The 25,713-nt window shown below is 42.7% G+C and overlaps 2 protein-coding genes across 2 annotated transcripts in view; both read left to right on the plus strand.

Annotated features, from left to right (window-relative positions):
• LOC141104742 (uncharacterized) overlaps nt 1–25,713 on the plus strand; it is a 352,606-nt gene that overhangs the window by 65,194 nt on the left and 261,699 nt on the right. The window lies entirely within an intron of this gene.
• Nucleotides 1,285–24,083, plus strand: LOC141104745 (uncharacterized). The gene is made up of 3 exons (XM_073594450.1): nt 1,285–1,397; nt 5,801–7,410; nt 21,442–24,083. Exons 2-3 carry the CDS (start codon nt 5,994–5,996, stop codon nt 22,581–22,583), a joined length of 2,559 nt encoding a protein of 852 aa, XP_073450551.1. The 5' UTR covers nt 1,285–1,397; nt 5,801–5,993; the 3' UTR covers nt 22,584–24,083.

A 25,713-nucleotide genomic window follows, 5' to 3' on the forward strand; every position in this document is an offset into this window, starting at 1 on the left:
CCCTTAATGTATCCATAGGAGTCTGATGGGACCCAGATCTTTCCACAAGAGTCTGATGGACCCTTAAGCTCTCCATAGGAGTCTGGTGGGCCCCTAATGTCTCCACAGGAGTCTGATGGACCCCTGTTGTCTCCACAGGAGTCTGATGGACCCCTGATGTGTCCATAGGGGTCTGATGGACCCCTGATGTTTCCACAGGAGTTTGATGGACCCCTGATGCCTCCACATGAGCCCGATGGACCTCTGATGTCTTCACCGGAGCCTGATGGACCCCTGATGTCTCCATGGGAATCTGATGGACCCCTGATGTCGCCATGGGAGTCTGATTGACCCCTGATGTCTCCATAAGGGTATAGTGGACCCTGATGTCTCCATACGAATCTTATATATACCACTGATGTCTCTATAAAGAGAACCTGTCACCTGCTCAATGCTATCACATGGGGGCGTGTTAGAGCTAATGTGATAGCAAAATAAAGTAATAATTAAAAATGTATAAAAAAAAAAGATTGCACCCTTACACTCTCATTGCTCCACCCAAAGTGTGCACAAACACGAGCACAGGGTGTGCATATTTATGTAAACAGCAATTCGGCTGCATGTTCGTTATCGTCACAGACATCAGAGTGAGATGAATAATTTTACAGACAACTTTAAAGGCATTTAATACTGATAATTTTGTGTATTGTCAATTATTACCAATGAACAGACGCACACAGGGTTTTTGGTTCTGGAACATTTGATATCCAGTCACTTGAAAAAAAACAAAAAACGTATCTTTAATTTTTTTACAAAAACAATCAGGAACCATGTTTGTGTGTGTGTGATCTAAAATTCGGTTTGGTGTATTTTTACCAGGAAATAACGATTTATTAAACAGTTGAGCAATTAATGTGCAAAAAAACTATTTTCAACTGCCATTTTCTAGTTCTACAGGGCCTCTTCTATCATAAATCATATAATATTCTGGGGGGGGGGGGGTTAAATATATTTTATATATAAGGCAAAAATCGAGATTTTAACATGTCTGCGAACAATTTAAACAATTGCTCTTTTGCCAAAACACATTAGATATCTCCAGAGGGTGTAAAAATAGAGACATAAATTATTTATTATTGTTTCAGTTTTAGGTGAAGTACAATGTGTGTGTGTGTCATAATGTATGGAAAATAACAGAAGAATGAGGGCATAATATAAAAACATAATGTAAGATGCAGTTATTAAAAATCGCCACAAGGTGGCGATATCACTTATTGCACGTGGAACGCACAGACAGGAAGTGATGTAAGAAAGAATGGGAAGTGATGTAATACAAAGACATTACAGAAGGAAAAGGCAAAAAAGTTCTGGGAGAAGAACGAGGTGGAGAGGAGACATCGCTAGATTACACAGAGGAGGTAATGAGATCTTATTTTATATTTACACCCAGTAACCCCTGTGACGAACGCGGGTGTCAGATCCCTACCCTCCTCGCTAACTTGCAACGAAGGACCGGCCAACCTCACACCACGCTGTCACTTACGTAACAATGCCACTCTCGGCTGCGCCCAGACCAAAGATTTCCCAGCCTGCGGGACCACAATCTAGGTGCGAGCAGCCTGAGAGTGATTGTCACTGGGCTAAGTACACAATTAAACCTTTAACTGCCACCACCCCCGTTTAAAAGACCGAGCCGGGGGAGACTCGTAATTTTGGCAATACCATTTATAATTTTAGAATAAGCGTCTGCCACACACACACACTGCCACCACGGACAGGTCTGCTCGGAGTCTTACTCTACAACAGTAACGCCCTTCCAGAGGCAGGTCCGTTTATAGCTTGCATTAAGAGCTTTAGAGACAAGGGTAGCCTCCCTGGCGGTATTCCCGAGTGTGGCTCAGGGTTAAAATTCAGTACCATTAGCGGTAACCCCGAGCCACACTCGGGATCGCATTGCAGGATCCTGGGGCGGCTTTACTTACCTTGTCCCCGGGATCCTGCGATGTCCCCCGCTGTGTCCGAGGGCTCCGTCCTCCTCCGAAGCCTCTCCGTGCCAGGCTCCGTTCCCTGCGAGCGGCGCAACGCACGGGGGCGGAGCCTGGCGGCAAATTCAAAAAAATGTCAAAATCATAACACATACAGCACTGTAATCTTACAGATTACAGTACTGTATGAAATGATTTCACATCCCTTTTGTCCCCAGTGCTCTGGCCCATGCCCTGCATGCAGTTTTTTATTACATATACTGTTCTTTCTGCCTGGAAACTGGAGATTGTCCATAGCAACCAAAAAGTAGTGTCCCTTTACGTCAAAAGTGGCTTTAGACCAGCTAGAAAACAGCGATAGTAAATTAGAACACTTGCAGAATTGAGCCATAGTGAATTGTGAGGAAATTTATTTTATTACTATTTTTTTTTATTTTTTTTAATTATTTATTTTTATTTATTATATTATAATTTATGTTTTTGTGTTTCAAACTTTATCATACCCGGGATATCTACTAGACTCTGGTTTGGACAGATTTAAGTGTGTTATTGTTAAGATTTACAGACCTACAATATAAAACGCCAAATTTCCATGCAAAATAATTGTACCGCTTTCAGCACCTAAAATCCGAAAGAATGATACCGCCAGGGAGGTTAACACTTTTCAACATAAGGGTTTATTATGAAAAGGTCAAAGTTGATGCAAATAAAACATTTACAGAAAAAAGATGTTTCAAAAAAGATAAAGACAATATACAGCCACAAAGCAACAAGGTAGAATTGGGGAGGAAGAATACTTGCAATTAATGTCCGAGGGTTGATCAGAGTTCGATCGATGAGCTTGGTAATCGGTTCTCGACTTGGCAGATGTTTCTTCTTGGATGGTAAAAGGAGAACTGACCATTGTCTTGGCATCTCCTCTTTTCTGTCAAATCAAAGGGGGGTGTTGACAGCGACCAGTGACCAATCGTCTGGTCATCTTGTTTAGGGGTTGGTTGCTGGGAGGTGTCTACACTCATGACCACGTCCCAGGTAGATTTTGTGATACATATTCATATATCTGCATCTATAGTGTTTACAGACTGCAAATATCCATATTATTATTCAACGTGAGATTTCCTTCACAACAAGTCTAAACATGCCATCTCTATAATGTATAGCCTGCTTAGGAGGAATAAGTGGTCCCAGGGGTTTCCCATCCCTGACATAGGGGTGTCTGCACTTGAAACGTTACATATTATCTGAGGAAACTAAATATGTCCATATTATGGCTGTGCTACTACTAAGTCAGAAGTTAGGATGAATCTGGTCTATAAACCAGAGGCTCTGGATGGACAGTTGGATAAATGGCTCTATATTTAGGATGTATCTGGTCTATAAACCAGAGGCTCTGGATGGACAGTTGGATAAATGGTTATATATTTAGGATGTATCCGGTCTATAAACCAGAGGCTCTGGATGGACAGTGGGAAAATGGCCCTATATTTAGGATGTATGCGGTCTGTAAACCAGAGGCTCTGGATGGACAGTTGGATAATTGGCTCTATATTCAGGATGTATCTGGACACACATTATAAAATAACTCCAATATACAGGATGTGATATGTCTGTAGTAGTGGATGTTGGAGATAATAGACATCACAGTGACTATGGAGGAAGAGGACGGACATGACGGGGGTTGTAATGATATCACGTACGGGACATGAAAAGCTGTAGCTAGCTGCCATCTTGTGTGGAAGTAGCCATGACAGTTTGGCTAACCGTGTAACATTACAGAGAAATCTGAACTCCCTCCTCCCTCCTCCCTTGTCTTAGGAATTCAAAGCTTTTTAAGTTCAACAGAAAAGGTTATCTCAACAGAGAAAACAGAACCAGGCTAGGTCAGTAGAAAAACAGCTTGTTGAAAGGACAGAGTGTTCAGGCCTGTCGTAAAACTGTCACCCTCTCCATTCAGTAAACCAGTTGAAACATGCTGAAATTTCATACTTATCCCACTGAGGTGTATTCAGACATTTTACAACCGGGGCCTGTTGGGTCTCTGAATGGAGAGGGTGACAGTTTTACGACAGGCCTGAACACTCTGTCCTTTCAACAAGCTGTTTTTCTACTGACCTAGCCTGGTTCTGTTTTCTCTGTTGAGATAACCTTTTCTGTTGAACTTAAAAAGCTTTGAATTCCTAAGACAAGGGAGGAGGGAGTTCAGATTTCTCTGTAATGTTACACGGTTAGCCAAACTGTCATGGCTACTTCCACACAAGATGGCAGCTAGCTACAGCTTTTCATGTCCCGTACGTGATATCATTACAACCCCCGTCATGTCCGTCCTCTTCCTCCATAGTCACTGTGATGTCTATTATCTCCAACATCCACTACTACAGACATATCACATCCTGTATATTGGAGTTATTTTATAATGTGTGTCCAGATACATCCTAATTATAGAGCCAATTATCCAACTGTCCATCCAGAGCCTCTGGTTTACAGACCGCATACATCCTAAATATAGGGCCATTTTCCCACTGTCCATCCAGAGCCTCTGGTTTATAGACCAGCTACATCCTAAATATAGAGCCATTTATCCAACTGTCCATCCAGAGCCTCTGGTTTATAGACCAGATACATCCTAAATATAGAACCATTTATCCAACTGTCCATCCAGAGCCTCTGGTTTATAGACCAGATTCATCCTAAATATAGAGCCATTTATCCAACTGTCCATCCAGAGCCTCTGGTTTACAGACTGCATACATTCTAAATATAGAGCCATTTATCCAACTGTCCATCCAGAGCCTCTGGTTTACAGACTGCATACATTCTAAATATAGAACCATTTATCCAACTGTCCATCTAGAACCTCTGGTTTATAGACCAGATGCATCCTAAATATAGAGCCATTTATCCAACTGTCCATCCAGAGCCTCTGGTTTATAGACCAGATACATCCTAAATATAGAGCCGTTTATCCAACTGTCCATCCAGAGCCTCTGGTTTATAGACCGGAGACATACTAAATATAGAACCATTTATCCAACTGTCCATCCAGAACCTCTGGTTTATAGACCGGATACATCCTAAATATAGAGCCATTTATTCAACTGTCCTTCCAGAGCCTCTGGTTTATAGTCCAGATACATCCTAAATATAGAACCATTTATCCAACTGTCCATCCAGAGCCTCTGGTTTATAGACCGGATACATCCTAAATATAAAGACATTTATCCAACTGTGATTTGAAAGAATAAATCACGTCTAATGTTGGGTGTCCTACCTTTGTGGACGTTTCTGCGTTTTTTAAAACTGTTAGTTTCTAGTTTTTAGAATGGGATGCTTTGAAATTGTGCAGAATTGTAAAGGGCGCTGTGACTGCAGAAAAGGTTGAGAAATACTGTCCTATAGCATGCTCATTGATTTAGACTATCCATTGTAGTATGTTCACTGACCATTTTATGGAACATGTTATACACTAAATATTGTGTGCATCTCTTTGGTGATGTCAGAAGTCAAACTGGAGACTCCATCCTTCCCCCAATGCTGTACGTCACATGAACTGTATATCCTCGTTCTTCAGTATGTAGTCATGTTATCAGGAAATGAGGTGAAGGAAGGTCCACCACTATTCTTTATTATAACAATGTCCTCAATGCACATCTACTGTCACCTAGAATGGCTTAGGTGTATCATCTGATCTGGTTTATATTCGTTGCTTGCTGTCATGATTGTACCCAATTCAATGGCAGAGATCTGGGAAAGTGTTGAATGATAAACTTGACTGCTGAATGCACAGCTTATAAAAACTAATATAACATATATTACATTTATTTTTATTTTTTTTTTAGATGGACTATATTTTTAGATTTTAAATACATTGGAGAGACATCTTATTATATGTCCAGGCTGTACTGAGGAAGATATTGCACAACGTTCTCTAAAAGTAACATTCTACTGGTTGGCAACATCAATGGATCTTCTAATCCTGAGGATTCTCCTGATAAATTCCATACTACGACTTCAGATGACCACCTAAGATCAATGGATCCTTCTAATCCTGAGGAATCTTCTGATAAATACCATATTAGGACTTCAGGTGACCACCTAAGATCAATGGATCCTTCTAATCCTAAGGAATCTTCTGATAAATTCCATACTAAGACTTCAGATGATCATCTAATATCAATAGATCCCTCTAATCCTAAGGAATCTTCTGATAAATTCCATACTAGGACTTCAGATGATCATCTAAGATCAATAGATCCTTCTAATCCTGAGGAATCTTCTGATAAATTCCATACTAGGACTTCAGATGATCATCTAAGATCAATAGATCCTTCTAATCCTGAGGAATCTTCTGATAAATTCCATACTAGGACTTCAGATGACCATCTAAGATCAATGGATCCTTCTAATCCTGAAGAATCTTCTGATAAATTCCATACTAGGACTTCAGATGACCATCTAAGATCAATGGATCCTTCTAATCCTGAGGAATCTTCTAAAAAATCCCATACTATGACCTCAGATGACCATCTAAGTTCTTACAATGCCAACAGATCAACAGATCCATCCAGTCCCCAGAACTCCTCTTCAAGCCATGAGGGAGCTCACACAGGAGGGAGCTCATTGTCATATTTGGTGTGCGGGAAAACATTCACTAAGAAAAAAGTACCTCTTAAACACCAGAAATCTCACAAGATTAAACGTTCTTATTCATGTTCAGAGTGCGGGAAATGTTATTCTAGGAAAGGAAGCCTTGTTGTACACCAGAGAATTCACACTGGTGAGCGTCCCTTTTGCTGTTCAGAGTGTGGAAAATGTTTTTCTGATAAAGGCAGCCTTCTGAAACACCAAAGAATTCACACCGGTGAACGTCCCCATTCATGTTCAGAGTGTGGAAAACGTTTTCCTAAGAAACAAAAACTTGTTGCACACCAGAGAACTCACACTGGTGAGTGTCCCTTTTGCTGTTCAGAGTGCGGAAAACGTTTTTCTGACCAAGGAAACCTTCATAAACACCAGAAAATTCACACAGGTGAACGTCCCTTTTCATGTTCAGTGTGCGGAAGATGTTTTTCTGAACAAGGAAACCTTCGTAAACACGAAAGAAAACACACCGGGGAGTTTCCCTATTCATGCTCGGAGTGTGGAAAAAGTTTTCACCATAAAGAACCCCTTCTTGTACACCAGAGGATTCACTCAGGCGAACGTCCTTATTCATGTTCAGAGTGCTGGAAATGTTTCACTGCCAGGGAATCCCTTGTTAAACACCAAAGAATTCATTCAGGTGTGCGTCCTTATTCATGTTCAGAGTGTGGGAAATGTTTCACCATAAAAGGAGACCTTGTTAAACACCAGAGAATTCATACGGGTGAGCGTCCTTATTCCTGTTCAGCATGCGGGAAATGTTTCACAGTAAAAGGAAACCTTGTTGCTCACCAGAGAACTCACTCAGGTGAGCGTCCTTATTTATGTACGGAGTGCGGGAAATGTTACGCTCAGAGACACTCCCTTCTTGCACACATAAAAAGACACAGCTCAGAGCATCCGAACAACTTTCAGACTGTGATAGATGTTGTACAGATCACATAAGTCTAATCGGAGGGAAGACGCCTACTGGCGCCTTTCGACAAATGTACGATGGCTTTTATCGGGTGGAACTGTTCAGTCCCTAGAACACCTGGAGGATAATAAATGATTATATAATGGGGGACATCTTGGCAAATGGTGGTGATGTTCTACCTCCCAACCGCCCCGAATTCCACGGGACTGTCCCCATATTTCAACAAAGTTGCATGGGTAAAAGCCGACCCTTCTACTTGTATTAAAGCTTTGTGAATTAGGCCTCATATGTTCTATTTCATATTCAGTGTATTTTATTTTTTTCATTCTTTAGTTTCACTTTTATAAATATTAAAATTCTATCAAATTGTTATTTGTTTTATTTTTTATTGTCTGGATCTGTGTGTTTAATCATGAATATAACATATGAGAGGAATGGACCTCTAAGAAGCTCGTAAAAAAACGAAACAGTAATTTATTTATATATCACAAGGTGGTGATGTTCTACCTCCCAACCGTCCCGGATTACACGGGACTGTCCCCAGATTTCATCAAAGTCGCATGGCTAAATCCCGGAGCGGTGGCAGGTGGGTGCTTAGTCCTCCACTCCATCGGGTCGCAAAGGGGTCTGACAGGTGCAGCCTCTTACTTTGTCTTCAGCTGCAGTACCCGGCGATTCACCTCGTAGGGCTGGCAGCCTGTAAGGATTGGCTCTGAAGCCTGTAGATTCTCCCGGGGTTCATTGAGATGGTGGGCGGGGCAGGGGTGTTGCTGACTCCCACATACATTGGTGTCCTCTCTGGCTGAAAATGCACTGGACTGCACTGGGAGGAGGAGTCGAGATGGCAGCCCCGGGAATCTTCACCTGTAGCCATGAGGTGAGTGACTGACCCTGCAGGAGTTCCTTCTGTCTATAATGCTTCAGCTCCCTAACCTGCTCACAAACAGCAGGGAACTGCTCCCAGGGGTGCAAATTCATACTGCCCCCAGCACATACTGCCCCCGCCCCAGCACATACTGCCCCCACCACATACTGCCCCCAGTACATTCTGCCCCCAGTACATACTGCCCCCAGCACATACTGACTACCCTCACCACATACTGCCCCACCACATGCTACCCCCACCACCTACTGCCCCCAGCACCTACTACCCCCACCACATACTGCCCCCACCACATACTGACCCCAGCACATACTATCCCCAGCACATACTGCCTCCACCACATAATGCCCCCACCACATACTATCCCCAGCACATACTACCCCCAGCACATACTGCCCCCACCACATACTGCCCCCAGTACATTCTGCCCCCAGCACCTACTGCCCCAGCACATACTGCCCCCACCACATACTGCCCCAGTACATTCTGCCCCCAGTACATAGTGCCCTCACTACATACTGCCCTCAGTACATACTCTCCTCAATACGTGGAGTCCTAATGTCTCCATAGGAGTCCAAAGAACTCCTGATGTCTCCATATAAGTCTTATGGACCCCAATGTATTCTATCACCCTCCTGTCATTTTGTCCCCTTTGTCATACTGCCCCCTCTCGTCACACTGCCCCCTTCTTGTCACACTGCCCCCCTCCTTTCACACTTGCCAGGTATACTTCTCCTGTCATACTGCCCTCATCACACTGCCCTCTTCCCCTGTCATACTCCTACACTCCTGTCACACTGCCCCCTTCTAATCACACTGCTTCCCCACGTCATATTTCCCCCCTGCTGTCACAGTGCCCCTGTAATACTGCCCCATCTAATACCACTGCCCCCCCTCTTGTCACTCTGCCCCCTCTTGTCACCCTGCCCCCTCCTGTCACACTGCCCCCCTCCTTTCACACTGTCACACTGACCCTCTTCTGTCACACTTCTCAGGTACCCTTCTCTTGTCATACTGCCACCCTCCTTTCACACTGCCCCCATCATACTTACCTTCTTCTTTATCACATAGCTCCCCTACTGTCATTTTGTCCCCTTTGTCATACTACCCCCCTTCTGTCACCCTGCCCCCTCTTGTCACACTGCCCCTTCTCTTGTCACACTGCCCCCCTCTTATCACACTGCCCCCCTCCTTTCACACTTGCCAGGTACACTTCTCTTGTCACACTGCACCCCTCTTGTCACACTGCCCCCCCCTCTTGTCATACTACCCCCCTTAGATGTGATGGCTGCATTAGATTTCTTTATTTCACTTTCCTTTATTTTCATCTGGAGATCTGGCTAATAGGTCTGTTATTTAGCAAAATGCACTTTTGCTTGTGTAGACAAACATCTTTGCACTGGCCCTGTATCCAGGTTACTCATTTCCTGCTGCCCCAGAGCCCCTGTGTGCTCCCCTGGCCCCCCCCCTTCTCCTCTCCTGCCAGCTACTGCGGGGGTTGCTTTCAGAATGGAGAGCAGCGGAAGAAGCCGGTAAATATGTAATTTACCAGCTCCTTCCTTTACTGAATGGACACAGTGAGTTATCATTATGACACTCACTGTGTCCGTCCATAACTGATGCATAGTAAACTGTGTTTACTATGCTTCAGGCTGTGAATGAACGGGAAGCTCTGTACAGAGCTATTCCTGTCCATTCATTCTATGCTGCTGAGGCTGCAGAGATGAAGGTTGTGGTCTGTGCCCTCATTCTCTTTTCTCTGTCTCAAAGGTGAAACATCAGAGATCTGTTTAGACCCCCAGTATCTCACCAAAGCCCCCCAACACGGCTCCTAACTAACTGTACAGGAACAGGAAGGGCGCCCGTTAAAGAAGGTGTGAAAGGAATCCATTGCACGGCTGTAATAAAGGCCCCCCCCCCCCCCCCTGATTGGAGTAAAGGACCCCAGGATCAGTGGGAAGTCACTGGGCTTGGATGGAAGATCCCCTGCCAGGGTTGGGGCGTCAGTGGGACCCTGAATGTTCTAGTTCTGCCTCTGATCAGAAGCCTGTAAAAATAGACACAAATTCTTTATTACTGTTTCAGTTTTAGGTGAAGTATAATGTGTGTGTGTGTCATAATGTATGAAATATAACCGAAGAATAAGCTACAGGGCAGAGGGCAAAATATCAACACATAATGTAGGCTTCAGTTATTAAAATCACCACAAGATGGCGATATCACTTACTGCACATGGAATGCTCAGACAGGAAGTGATGTAAAAAAAGACAGGAAGTGATGTAAAGTAGGAACAGGAAATGATCATATCAGGTAAAGTAAGTAAGTTCTGGGAGAGAGAAGAGCGAGGTGAAAAGGAGACATCACTGGATTACACAGAGGGGGTAATAAGATATTATTTTATATTTACAACCAGTAATTCCCCGTCATGTCCGTCCTCTTCCTCCATAGTCACTGTGATGTATTTTATCTCCAACATCCACTACTACAGACATATCACATCCTGTATATTGGAGTCATTTTATAATATGTGTCCAGATACATCCTAAATATAGATCCATTTATCCAACTGTCCATCCAGAGCCTCTGGTTTATAGACCAGATACATCCTAAATATAGAACCATTTATCCAACTGTCCATCCAGAGCCTCTGGTTTATAGACCAGATACATCCTAAATATAGAACCATTTATCCAACTGTCCATCCAGAGCCTCTGGTTTATAGACCAAATACATTCTAAATATAGAACCATTTATCCAACTGTCCATCCAGAGCCTCTGGTTTATAGACCAGATACATCCTAAATATAGAACCATTTATCAACTGTCCATCCAGAGCCTCTGGTTTATAGACCGGATACATCCTAAATATAGAACCATTTATCCAACTGTCCATCCAGAGGCTCTGGTTTATAGACCAGATACATCCTAAAAAAAGAATCATTTATCCAACTGTCCATCCAGAGCCTCTGGTTTATGAACCAGATACATTCTAAATATAGAACCATTTATCCAACTGTCCATCCAGAGCCTCTGGTTTATAGACCAGATACATTCTAAATATAAAACCATTTATCCAACTTTCCATCCAGAGCCTCTGGTTTATAGACCAGATACATCCTAAATATAGAACCATTTATCCAACTGTCCATCCAGAGCCTCTGGTTTATAGACCAGATACATCCTAAATATAAAGACACTTATCCAACTATGCTTTGAAAGAATAAATCACGTCTAATGTTGGGTGTCCTACCTGTGTGGACATTTCTGGGTTTTGTAAAACTGTTAGTTTTAGTTTTTAGAATGGAATGCTTTGAAATTGTGCAGGATTGTAAAGGGCGCTGTGACTGCAGAAAAGGTTGAGAAATACTGTCCTATAGCATGTTCATTGATTTAGACTATCCATTGTAGTATGTTCACTGACCATTTTATGGAACATGTTAAAAACGAAATATTGTGTGCATCTCTTTGGTGAAGTCAGAAGTCCAATTCGAGACTCCATCCTTCCCCCAATGCTGTACATCACATGAACTGTATATCCTCGTTCTTCAGTATGTAGTCATGTTATCAGGAAATTCTTCATTATAACAATGTCCTCAATGCACATCTACTGTCACCTAGAATGGCTTAGGTGTATCATCTGATCTGGTTTATATCCGTTGTTTGCTGTTATGATTGTACCCAATTCAATAGCAGAGATCTGGGAAAGTGTTGAATGATAGACATGACTGCTGAATACAAGGTGTATAAAAACAAACTTAACATACATTACATATTATTTTTTTTTTTAGCAGATGGAAAGTATTTTTTAGAATTTAAATACATTGGAGAGATGTCTTATTATATCTCTAGGCTGTACTGCGGAAGATCGTGATATTGCACAATGTTCTCTAAAAGTAACATTCGACTGGTTGGCAACATTAATGGATCTTCTAATCCTGAGTCTTCTTCTGTTTCTTGGAAACTCCGAATGGTGGGATGTTCCTCCTATAACTGCGATTTTATCTTCATGAGATAATAAAGAAATGGGTCCATTGTATATTGAAGATAATATCAGTCTTAGGAATCAAATTAACCACTTGCCAACCGCTCTACAGCGGAATGATGCCTACAGCACGGTTGTCCAGTTCTGGGAGAGCGTCTGTTGATATCCTCCCTGAACCGCGCCCGCTACGGTGCACACTCTGAAATCCGGGCACAGAACCAATCACAGTGGCTCTTTACCACGTGATCAGCTGTGTCCAATCACAGCTGTTCACAATGTAAACACACTGTCGCAGCATAAGGAGAGGAGAGCTGGTAACCGGTGAGTGTGAAAGGGGACATCTACACTGACAGTGTCCTGATTATCAGTGCCGCCTCATCAGTGTACCCTCATCAATGCCCATCAGTGCAGCCTCATCAGTACCCATCAGTGCCGCCTCATCATTGTACCCTCATCAATGCCCATCAGTAGTGCCCATCAGTGCAGCCTCATCAGTACCCATCAGTGCCGCCACATCAATGCCCATCAGTGCTGCCTATCAGTGCCCATCAGTGCCGCCTTATCAGTGCCCATCAGTGCACCCCCATCGGTGCTGCTCCATCAGTGCCGCCTCAGTGCAGCCCATCAATGCTCTCTATTTGTGCCCATCAGTGCCGCCTCATCAGTGTACCCTCATCAATGCCCATCAGTGCAGCCTCATCAGTACCCATCAGTGGTGCCCATCAGTGCCGCCTCATCATTGCACCCTCATCAATGCCCATCAGTGGTGCCCATCGGTGCAGCCTCATCAGTACCCATCAGTGCCGCCACATCAATGCCCATCAGTGCTGCCTATCAGTGCCGCCTTATCAATGCCCATCAGTGCACCCCCATCGGTTCTGCTCCATCAGTGCCGCCTCAGTGCAGCCCATCAATGCTGTCTGTGCCCATCAGTGCCGCCTATCAGTGCAGCCTCATCAGTAACCCATCAGTGCCGCCTCATCAATGCCCATCAGTGCTGCCTATCAGTGCCCATCAGTGCAGCCTTTCAGTTCTGCCTATTAGTGCCCATCAGTGCAGCCTCAACAGTGTCACCTCATCCGTGCTGCCTCGTCAGTGCAGCCTATCAGTGCTGCCTATTAGTGCCACCTTATCAGTGCTGCCTATTAGTGCCCATTAGTACTACCTTATCAGTAACCATCAGTGTTGCATATCAGTGCTGCCTCATCAGTGCCGCCTCAGTGCAGCCCATCAATGCTGTCTGTGCCCATCAGTGCCGCCTATCAGTGCAGCCTCATCAGTAACCCATCAGTGCCGCCTCATCAATTCCCATCAGTGCAGCCTTTCAGTTCTGCCTATTAGTGCCCATCAGTGCAGCCTCAACAGTGTCGCCTCATCCGTGCTGCCTCGTCAGTGCAGCCTATCAGTGCTGCCTATTAGTGCCACCTTATCAGTGCTGCCTATTAGTGCCCATTAGTACTACCTTATCAGTAACCATCAGTGTTGCATATCAGTGCTGCCTCATCAGTGCCCATTAGTGCTGCCTTATCAGTGCTGCCTCATCAGTGCTGCCTTATCAGTACCCATTAGTGCTGCATATCAATGCCCATCAGTTACATAGTTAGGTTGAAAAAAGACACAAGTCCATCTAGTTCAACCAATAAAAAAAAATACAATCCCTTATACACAATCCTATACCACAGTTGATCCAGAGGAAGGCGGAAAACCCCAGCACAGCATGATCCAATTTGCTCCAGCAGGGGAAAAAATTCCTTCCTGATCCCCCGAGAGGCAATCAGATTTTCCCTGGATCAACTTTACCTATAAATATTAGTACCCAGTTATATTATGTACATTCAGGAAAGAATCCAAGTCTTTTTTTAAAGCAATCTACTGAGCTGGCCAGAACCACCTCTGGAGGGAGTCTATTCCACATTTTCACAGCTCTTACTGTGGAGAAACCTTTCCGTATTCAGAGATTAAATCTTTTTTCCTCCAGACGTAAAGAGTGCCCCCTTGTCCTCTGTGATAACCGTAAAGTGAATAACTCAACACCAAGTTCACTATATGGACCCCTTATATATTTGTCCATGGAGATCATATCCCCCTTATGTATGTGTACATGGTGATCATATCCCCCCTTAATCTTCTCTTCTCAAGAGAGAATAAATTCAGTTCCTCTAATATTTCCTCATAGCTGAGCTTTTTTTTTCCTTTACGGCTAAAGAGTGCCCCCTTGTCCTCTGTGATGACCGTAAAGAGAATAACTCAACACCAAGTTCACTATATGGACCCCTTATGTATTTGTACATGTTGATCATATCCCCCCTTATGTATTTGTACATGTTGATCATATCCCCCCTTATGTATTTGTACATGGTGATCATATCCCCCCTTATGTATTTGTACATGGTGATCATATCCCCCCTTATGTATTTGTACATGTTGATCATATCCCCCCTATGTATTTGTACATGTTGATCATATCCCCCTTATGTATTTGTACATGGTGATCATATCCCCCCTTATGTATTTGTACATGTTGATCATATCCCCCCTTATGTATTTGTACATGGTGATCATATCCCCCCTTATGTATTTGTACATGGTGATCATATCCCCCCTTATGTATTTGTACATGGTGATCATATCCCCCCTTATGTATTTGTACATGTTGATCATATCCCCCCTTATGTATTTGTACATGTTGATCATATCCCCCCTTAATCTCCACTTGAAAAGGGGGAATAGATTCAGTTCCTCTAATCTTTCCTCATAGCTGAGCTCCTCCATGCCTCTTATCAGTTTGGTTGCCCTTCTCTGCACTTTCTCCAGTTCCGTCAGTGCTGCCTTATTAGTGACCATCAGTGTTGCTGCCTCAGTGCCGCCTCATCAGTGCTGCCTATTATTGCCCATCAGTGCGGCCTCATCGGCGCACATCAATTAAGGACAAAAATGACCTATTTGCAAAATTTTATAAGAGAGACTAAAAAAAAAAGTTTTATTTTTCACATTTTTGGCCTTTTTTTCCATTTGTTTAGCAAAAAATAAAATAACCCCAGTGGTGATTAAATACCGCCAAAAGAAAGCTCTATTTGTGTGAAAAAAATGTCATATGGGTATAGTGTTGCATGACCGCGCAATTGTCTTTCAAAGTGCGACAGCGCTGAAAGCTAAAAATTGGCCTGGGCAGGAAGGAGGTGGAAGTGCCCGGTAGAACTACAGGAAGCACAATGGAGCTCACATTCCCTCCCGTAGTTCCAGCGTCACATCCATATTACATCTCCGAAATCATCCTCTACATGTATGATAAATGTAAATGGGCGGAGTTACATGTATTTGACATTCTATACGTAGAAAATTAACCTGCAAAGTTCAATGAGAAACATCTGAACAAACTGTACAGACGTGCCTGACTTGATTTTTCCATCACAATGACGGTGGTAAATGTAGAGGACTACAAACAAAGGACAATGGTGGCAGATTAATGAGCATGCCCGGTAGGCGCTCTTCTCTATCAGCCGTGTAGGTACTTTTCCGGGTGTTTAATTGTTACTTAATAATAATATAGTAATAGTAATAATTAAAAAAATATATCCATAAACCGTCCAATGAAATGAGTACAGCCACATGGCTAAAATCCCAACCCTTCGACTTGTATTAAAACTTTGTGAATTCAGCCTCATATGTTGTATTTCAATGTTCGGTTCTTTTTTCGTTCGTCAGTTCCACATTTTATAAATATTAAAAGTCTATCAGATTTTTGTTTCTTTGTTTATTTTTCCATTGTCTGAAAGGGAGGTATAATCTTTGTAATCATCGATGTAACCTAATAGAAGAATTGGACCCCGAGGGAGCCAGCAAAATATCGGGAACGTAATGGAAACTGCAGTATTTATATCGCAATTAAAAGCAGTATACTCTGGGCTGAAGCAATGCACGCAGATCCCACGCACTATAGTTTTCGTGATCGATGAATACCAACCTTCCCGAAGAATCCACTTGGAAGCATGGGCGCCTCTGCTACCACACACTGGTTCCATTTTGGGGCATTATTCTATCTACTATTATACTGTATACCACAAGGTGGTGATGTCATACCTCCCAACTGTCCCGAATGTGGCAGGACTGTCCCAGAACTTCAACAAAAACCTGCAATCCCAAAAGCTCAGAGCCAGAAAAAGGCACTTGGCTCAAGTAAGGTATCTTGTAGGGGCACTGGCTTGGACGCAGATTTCTGAGTTGCTGCAATGTGGTCCTTTTATGAATCTCTTCAATAAAGTTTTTTTTTTTGAGTTTCTGTGCATCGGTGTGCAGCCAGACCAGCACCTATTGCATGGATTTGGGGCTAGCCAGTAGGTGGTCTGACCTAGAGAGGAACATTGTGCTTGTTGAACCACAGCAGCCAACTTTAAGAAGGCGAGCTGAGGGAGATTATTGAACAACCATCTCCCGATGTCCTCCGCAGAAGTGTCAACTTCCATATCAGAGCAGTCATAATACTGGCTAGAAAGCCAGAGGCACAGGCAAATGAGCAAATTCTTGGGTTGGGTTGGCTGGGACAAAAGGCAGGGAAGACAATAAAATTCTAATGTAACCCTGATGTCTCCATAAAGAGAACTTGTCTCCTGCCCAGTGCTATCACATGGGGGCTTATTAGAGACAATGTGATAGCAATAAAGTAAAGCAAAATATTAAATAAATATGAAATTAAATTAATAATACAAAAGACTGGCACCCTGATGTCTCCACAGAAGTCTGATGGACCTCTGATGTCTGCACAGGGGTCTGATAGAACCCTCATGTCTCCACAGGAGTCTGGTGAACCCCTGATGTCTCTACAGGAGTCTGATGGACTCCTGATGTCTCCACGGGAGTCTGATGGACTCCTGATGTCTCCATGGGGGTCTGATGGACTCCTGATGTCTCCACGGGGGTCTGATGGACCCCTGATATCTCCACAGGAGTCTGATGGACCCCTGATGTCTCCACAGGAGTCTGATGGACCCCTGATGTCTCCACAGCAGTCTGATGGAACCCTCATGTCTTCACAGGAGTCTGATGGACCCCTGATGTCTTCACAGGAGACTGATGGCACCCTGATGTCTCCAGGGGAGTCTGATGGACCTCTGATGTCGCCACAAGAGTCTGATGGATCCATGATGTCTCCATAGGAGTCTAATGGAACCCTGATGTCTCCATAAAGAGAACCTGTCACCTGCCCAGTGCAATCACATGGAGGCTTATTAGAGATGATGTGATAGCAATAAAGTAAACAAATATATATTAAATAAATATTAAATTAAATGAATATTAAATAAAAAAATCTGATTGAACCCTGATATTTCCACAGGAGTCTGATTGACCTCCGATGTCTCCATGGGGGTCTGATGGACTCCTGATGTCTCCACAGGGGTCTGTTGGACCCTTGATGTCTGCACAGGAGTCTGATGGAACCCTCATGTCTCCACAGGTGTGTGATGGACTCCAGAAATCTCCACAGGAATCTGATGGACCCCCGATGTCTCCATAGGAGTCTAACGGAACCCTGATGTCTTCACAGGTGTCTGGTGGACCCTTGATGTCTGCACAGGAGTCTGATGGAACCATCTTGTCTCCACAGGAGTCTGGTGGACTCCTAAAATCTCCACAGTAATCTGATGGACCCCTGAAGTCTCCACAGGAGACTGATGGGCCCCCCGATGTCTCCACAGGAGTCTAATGAAACCCTCATGTCTTCACAGGACTCTGATGGACTCTTGATGTCTGCACAGGAGTCTGATGGACCCCCGAAGTCTCCACAGGAGACTGATGGGCCCCCAATCATAGGAGTCTAATGGAACCCTCATGTCTTCACAGGAGTCTGATGGAACCCTCATGTCTCCACAGGAGTCTGACGGACCCCTGAAGTCTCCACAGGAGTCTGATGTCTCCATAAAGAGAACCTTTCACCTGCCCAGTGCTATCACATGAAGCCTTATTAGAGATAATGTGATAGCAATAAAGTAAAAAAAAAAAAAAAAATTGTGCACCTCCATAGCCCCACCTACATAATTAACCACTTGCCGACCAGCTGCCGTCATTATACTGTGGCAGGTCGGCACGATCCCGCAAACCGTCCTAGCTGTACGTTGGCTCCTTTAAGCGGGATAGCAGGCGCGTGTGCGCCCGCTGCATTGCGGGTGTGTCGATGCTAATGGCTGGCGGTCATCAATTTTGTTTGGGTACAGCGTGGCGCGACCGCGCAATTGTCAGTTAAAGTGACGCAGTGCAGAATCACAAAAAATGGCCCGGTCATTGAGTAGCCAAATCTTCCCCGGGCTGAAGTGGTTAAACACAAACATCAAGAGCGCATGTGTATGTAGTCAGCAACTGCACTACACATATTAGGTATCATTGCAAATCTTACAGTAAGAGGAATAATTCTAGATATGTCATTTCTGGATAACTCTAAACTGATGACCTGCAAAGGCATTTATAGCATCACCTACTGATAATTCTGGGTATCGTCATTTTTCTCCAGTTCACAGGCGCTCACAGTTTTTTGCGCCTGACACCTTTTAAAGGGTATTTACTCAACACAGCCTCATGTTTTATTGAAACAAAAATCGGGAAATATGTTGTGTTTGTTGTGTACTAATATTCACTTTGGTATATTTTTTCCAGAATATATGGATTTAATAAACAATGTGCAAAAAAAGTCTAGCCCGAAAATGGAGATTTTAATGTGTGTAGGAAAAAAGAAAAAAGTGTTCTACAGGAAAAAACACTTCAGGAGCCTGCAGAGAACGTAAAATAGAAATGATTTGTTATTGATTAAGTTTTAAATAAAGTATAATGTGCGCGTGTGTCATAATGTATGAAATAATATAACCGAAGAATGAGCTACAGGGCAGAGGGCAAAATATTGAAACATAACGCAGGATGCAGTTATCGAAACCACCACAAGATGGCGATATCACTTACTGCACATGGAACGCTCAGACAGGAAGTGATGTAAAGTAGGAAGAGGAAGTGATGTAAGATAAAGGCAAGACGTTATATAAGGTGGAGACGGGAAGTTCTGAGAGAGAGAGAGAGAGAGAGAGAGAGAGAGAGAGACAAACGAGGAAGTAGAGAGGAGACATTGCTGGAACTGGCAGCAGAGGAGGTAAAAAGATATTTTATATTTACACCCAGTAACCCTTCCGCCATGTCCGTCCTCTTCCTCCATAGTCACTGTGATGTCTTTTATCTCCAACATCCATTACTACACACATATCACATCCTGTATATTGGAGTTATTTTTATAATATGTGTCCAGATACATCCTAAATATAGAACCATTTATCCAACTGTCCATCCAGAACCTCTGGTTTATAGACCAGATACATCCTAAATATAGAACCATTTATCCAAATGTCCATCCAGAGCCTCTGGTTTATAGACCAGATACATTCTAAATATAGAACCATTTATCCAACTGTCCATCCAGAGCCTCTGGTTTATAGACCAGATACATCCTAAATATAGAACCATTTATCAACTGTCCATCCAGAGCCTCTGGTTTATAGACCGGATACATCCTAAATATAGAACCATTTATCCAAATGTGCTTTGAAAGAATAAATCACGTCTAATGTTGGGTGTCCTATGTGTGTGGATGTTGCTGCATTTTGAAAAACTGTTAGTTTGTTCTTTTTACATTTTAGAACGGGGTGCAGAATTGTAATGGGTGCTGTGACTGAAAATAAAAAAGTTGAGAAATACTGTCCTATAGGATGCTCACTGTCTCTGACCATCCATTAACAGTTTTCTGGAGCATGTTATGCACTAAATAGTATTTGCATATCTTTGGTGATATCATTGAAACTCCACCCTTCATCTAATACTGTAAATCATATGAACTGTATATCCTCGTTCTTCAGTAGGTTGTCATGTTTTCAGGAAATGAGGTGAAGGAAGGTCCATCACTATTCTTCATTATAGCAATGTCCTCAATACACAACTACTGTGACCTAGTATGGTTTGGGTGTATCATCTGATCTGGTTTATATTCCTTGTTTGCTGTTATGATTGTACCCAATTCAATGGCAGAGCTCTGGGAAAGTGTTGAATGATAGACATGATTTATGAATACAAGGTGTATAAAAACGAACATAACATATATTGAAATTGTTTTTCAGCAGATGGACAGTACTCAAATGCATGGAGAGAAGTCTTATTATATCTCCAGACTGTACTGCAGAAGATAGTGACATTGTATAATATTTTCCAAAAGGAACATTTTACTGGTTGGCAAGAAGAATGGATCCGTCTAATCCTATGGAATCTTCTGATAAATCTCATACTATGACTTCAGATGTCCATCTAAGATCAATGGATCCTTCTACTTCCGAAGAATCTTCTGATAAATCACATACTGTGACCTTAGATGTCCATCTAAGATCAATGGATCCTTCAAATCCTGACGAACCTTCTGATCAATCCCATACTATGACCTCAGATGACCATCTAAGATCAATGTGTCCTTCAAATCTTGAGGAATCTTCTGATAAATCCCATACTATGACCTCAGATGTCCATCTAAGATCAATGGATCCTTCAAATCCTGACGAACCTTCTGATCAATCCCATACTATGACCTCAGATGACCATCTAAGATCAATGTGTCCTTCAAATCTTGAGGAATCTTCTGATAAATCCCATACTATGACCTCAGATGTCCATCTAAGATCAATGGATCCTTCTAATCCTGAGGAATCTTCTTATAAATCCCATAGTATGACTTCAGATGTCCATCTAAGATCAATGGATCCGTCTAATCCCAAGGAATCTTCTGATAAATCCCATAGTATGACTTCAAATGTCCATCTAAGATCAATGGATCCTTCTAATTCTGAGGAATCTTCTGATAAATCACATACTGTGACCTTAGATGTCCATCTAATATCAATGTGTCCTTCAAATCCTGAGGAATCTTCTGATAAATCCCATACTATGACTTCAGATGTCCATCTAAGTTCTCACAATGCTGACAGATCAACAGATCCATCCGATTCCCAGAAACCCTCTTCACACCATGAGGGAGCTCACACAGGAGGGAGCTCATTTTCATGTTTGGTGTGTGGGAAAACATTCACTAAGAAAAATGGACTTCTTAAACACCAGAAATCTCACAAGATTGAGCGTCCTTCATGTCCGGAGTGTGGAAAAAGTTTTTCTAATAAAGAAAACCTTGTTATACACCAGAGAATTCACACTGGTGAGCGTCCATTTTCCTGTTCGGAGTGCGGAAAACGTTTTTCTGAAAAAGGAAGCCTTCAGAAACATCTGAGAATTCATACGGGTGTGCGTCCCTTTTTGTGTACAGAGTGTGGGAAATGTTTTTCCAGTAAAGGATGCCTGCGTAATCACCAGAGAACTCACACAGGTGAGCGTCCCTTTTCCTGTTTGGAATGCGGAAAATGTTTTTCTGACCAAGGATACCTTGTTAGACACCAGAGAACTCATACGGGTGAGCGCCCTTTTTCCTGCTTTGAGTGTGGAAAATGTTTTTCTGATCAAGGAAACCTTCGTAGACATGAAAGAAATCACACTGGTGAGAGTCCCTATTCATGTTCGGTGTGTGGAAAAAGTTTTTCCAGGAAAGAACTTCTTTGTATACACCAGAGAACTCACTCAGGGGAGCGTCCTTTTTCATGTTCAGAGTGCGGGAAATCTTTCTATTTTAAACCACAACTTGTTACTCATCAGAGAAATCACTCAGGCGAGCGTCCTTATTCGTGTTCAGAGTGCGGGAAAGATTTCAACAGAAAAGGAGGCCTTATTAGACACCAGAGAATTCATACGGGTGAGCGTCCTTTTTCATGTTCAGAGTGTGGGAAATGTTTCACTGCAAAGGAAACTCTTGTTGCTCACCAAAAAATTCACTCGGGCGAGCGTCCTTTTTTATGTTTACAGTGCGGAAAATGTTTCGCTCGGAGAGGAGACCTTGCAAAACACCAGAAGAGTCACTCAGGCGAGCGTCCTTATGCATGTTCAGAGTGCGGGAAATGTTTCGCTACGAAAGGAAAACTTACTACTCACCGGAAAATTCACTCGGGCGAGCGTCCTTATTTATGCTCAGAGTGCGGGAAATGTTTCACTGTGAAGCAATCCCTTCTTGCGCACATGACAAAACACAGCTCAGAGCATCCGAACAACTTTCAGACTGTGATAGATGTTGTACAGATCACATAAGTCTAATCGGAGTGAAGACTCCTACCAGCGCGTTTCGTCAAATGTACGATGGCTTTTATCGGGTGGAACTGTTCAGTCCATAGAACACCTGGAGGATAAAAATGATTATATAATGGGGGACATCCTGGCAAAAGTCATATTTCATTTAGAGGTGGAGCTTCTCAGTCTGAGTCTTCTGTAGGCTTTGTCTGTTTCTTGGAGACTCCAGATGGTGAGATGAGCCTCCTATAGGTTCCTCCGCCACTTTTTGGTATTCCCACTCTTTTTTTTTTTCCCATTTTGCATGCTTTCAAATAAAACAAAATCAGAGAAATCCAACAACTTTCAGACTGTGGTAAATGTTGTAGAGATCACATAAGTCTAATCGGAGAGAAGACGCCTGTTGACGCGTTTCGACAAATGTACGATGGCTTTTATGGGGTGGAACTGTTTAGTCCATAGAACGCCTGGAGGATAATGAAGGAGTTTATAATGGGGTACATCCTGGCAAATGTCATGTTTCATTTTATAGGTGGAGTTTATCAGGCTAAGTCTTCTGTTGGCTTCTTCTGTTTCTTAGAGACTCGAAATATTGGGATGAGCCTGATATAGGTTCCGCCACCACTTTACGGTATTCCCACTCTTGTTTTCCAAAATCAGAGAATCCGAACAACTCACATAGATTGGACTTGATGGACTTGTGTCTTTTTTCGACCTCACTAACAATGTAACTTTCAGACTGTGATAAATGTTTTACAGATCACGTAATGGGGTACATCCTGGGAAAAACTCAAGTTGTCTTTATAGGTGGAGCTTTTTAAGCATCTGTTTGCTGCTCCTGCTTCTTGGAGATTCTTCATGCCTTCAAGATTTCCCAGCTCCCAACCCCTTTGCGGGATCTCCATGGTTATAGAACCATTTATCCAACTGTCCATCCAGAACCCCTGGTTTATAGACTGGATACATCCTCAATATCGAACCATTTATCCAACTGTCCATCCAGAGCCTCTGGTTTATAGACTGGATACATCCTATATATAGAACCATTTATCCAACTGCCCATCCAGAGCCTCTGGTTTATAGACCAGATACATCCTAAATATGGAACCATTTATCCAACTGTCCATCCAGAGCCTCTGATTTATAGACCAGATCCATCCTCACATATAGAACCATTTATCCAACTGTCCATCCAGAGCCTCTGATTTATAGACCAGATCCATCTTACATATAGAACCATTTATCCAACTGTCCATCCAGAGCCTCTGATTTATAGACCAGATCCATCTTACATATAGAACCATTTATCCAACTGTCCATCCAGAGATGGATTCATCCAAGATTTCCTGGCTCCCATCCACTTTGCGGGATCCCCATTTTTTTTGTATACTATAAAATAATAATTCAGCATGCAGTGTGGTAGCCCCTCGTAATAGGCTACACCGGTATGCAGAGCCAGGATTTCAAGGACATAAGCCTATCAGGGAACCACTTGTAGCCCCAGAAGCTTCAAATTTTTCAAAAGCAAGTTGATGGGTAGATTAGGGGTGGTGGGGGGGGGGGGGAAGGATAATGGTCAAACTGGTACAATTGCATAACGGCTAATTGGGAGCTACAGTGCTGTGAAAAAGTATTTGCCCCCTTCCTGATTTTTTTTGTATATTTCTCATACTTAAATGATTCAGATCATCAAAACAAATCTTAATATTACACAAATATAACCCGAGTAAATCCAAGATGCAGTTTTTTTAATTATTATTTCATTGAATAAGGGAAAAAAGCTGTTCAAACTTGCTTGGCCCTATGTGAAAAAGTAATTGCCCCCTCCCATGCTGAATCACAAATGAACTGTGATTAACCACAATTTTTTGGAAAGCTGAGTTAAATTTCACTTGCCTCTTCCAGGCCCGATTACTGATAGACCCGTTGAATCAAAAAATCACTTAAATAGAAGCTGTCTGAGAAAGTGAAGCACGCTAAAAGATCTCAAAAAAGCAACACATCATGCCGTGATCTAAAGAAATTCAAGAACAGATGAATACATGCCAAAGTCATTGGCATGTATCAATCTGGAAAGGATTACAAAGCCATTTCTAAGGCTTTCGGACGCCAGTGAACCACAGTGAGAGCCATTATTCACAAATGGAGATAACTTGGAACAGTGGAGAACCTTCCCAGGAGTGGCCGGCCTACAAAAATTACTACAAGAGCACAACGACGACTCCTCTAGGAGGTCATAAAAGAATCCAGAACAACATCTAAATAACTGCAGGTCTCACTTGCCTCAAGTAAGATCAGTGTTCATGATTCAACAATAAGAAAGAGACTGGGCAAAAATGGCCTCCATGGGAGCTTTCCAAGGCTAAAGCCACTGCTGACCAAAAAGAACACAAAGGCTCATCTTGCATTTACCAAAAAACATCTCGATTATCCCCAAGACAGTTAGGCAAATATTCTGTGGACTGATGAGACAAAAATTTAACTTTTTGGAAGGTGTGCGTCCCATTACATCTGGCTTAAAACGAATACAGCATTTCATAAGAACATCATACCAACAGTCAGACATGGTGGTGGTAGCGTGATGGTCTGGGGCTGCTTTGCAGCTTCAGGACCTGGACGACTTACCATAATTGATGAAACCATGAATTCTGAGCTCTACCAGAAAATCCTAAAGGAGAATGTCCGGCCATCAGTTCATGACCTCAAGTGCACTTGGGTTATGCAGCAGGACAATTATCCGAAACACAACAGCAAGTCCACCTCCAAATGGTTCAAACAAAGCAAAATTTAGGAAAAATAAGGAATTGCGCTAATACCTATATAACATACCATAAAAATCTATAGTGAAAGAAGATTTTAGTAATAAGTGTAAATAAAGATAAATATAAAAAAAAAGTTTGATTATAATCAAAAAGAGTCCCATCAAGTGAAACTTCAATAAAATATCCTAGTGACTCCAAATCACCAGCAGAATATAGAAAAAATAAGTCCACGTGATAATTAATGTTAATCCGTGACAACAAGGAAGGGTCCACCACCGGGAATGGAAGGGGTTACTCCTTACCAGATGGCCATGACCCCCCACTACAGAGGATCACAGCAAGCAGATAACCTTGTGAGCCAGAGAATGGAAACTGTTAACGGCGTCCAC

The sequence above is a fragment of the Aquarana catesbeiana genome, linkage group LG08, assembly GCF_042186555.1.
Source record: "Aquarana catesbeiana isolate 2022-GZ linkage group LG08, ASM4218655v1, whole genome shotgun sequence".
Classification (NCBI taxonomy): domain Eukaryota; kingdom Metazoa; phylum Chordata; class Amphibia; order Anura; family Ranidae; genus Aquarana; species Aquarana catesbeiana.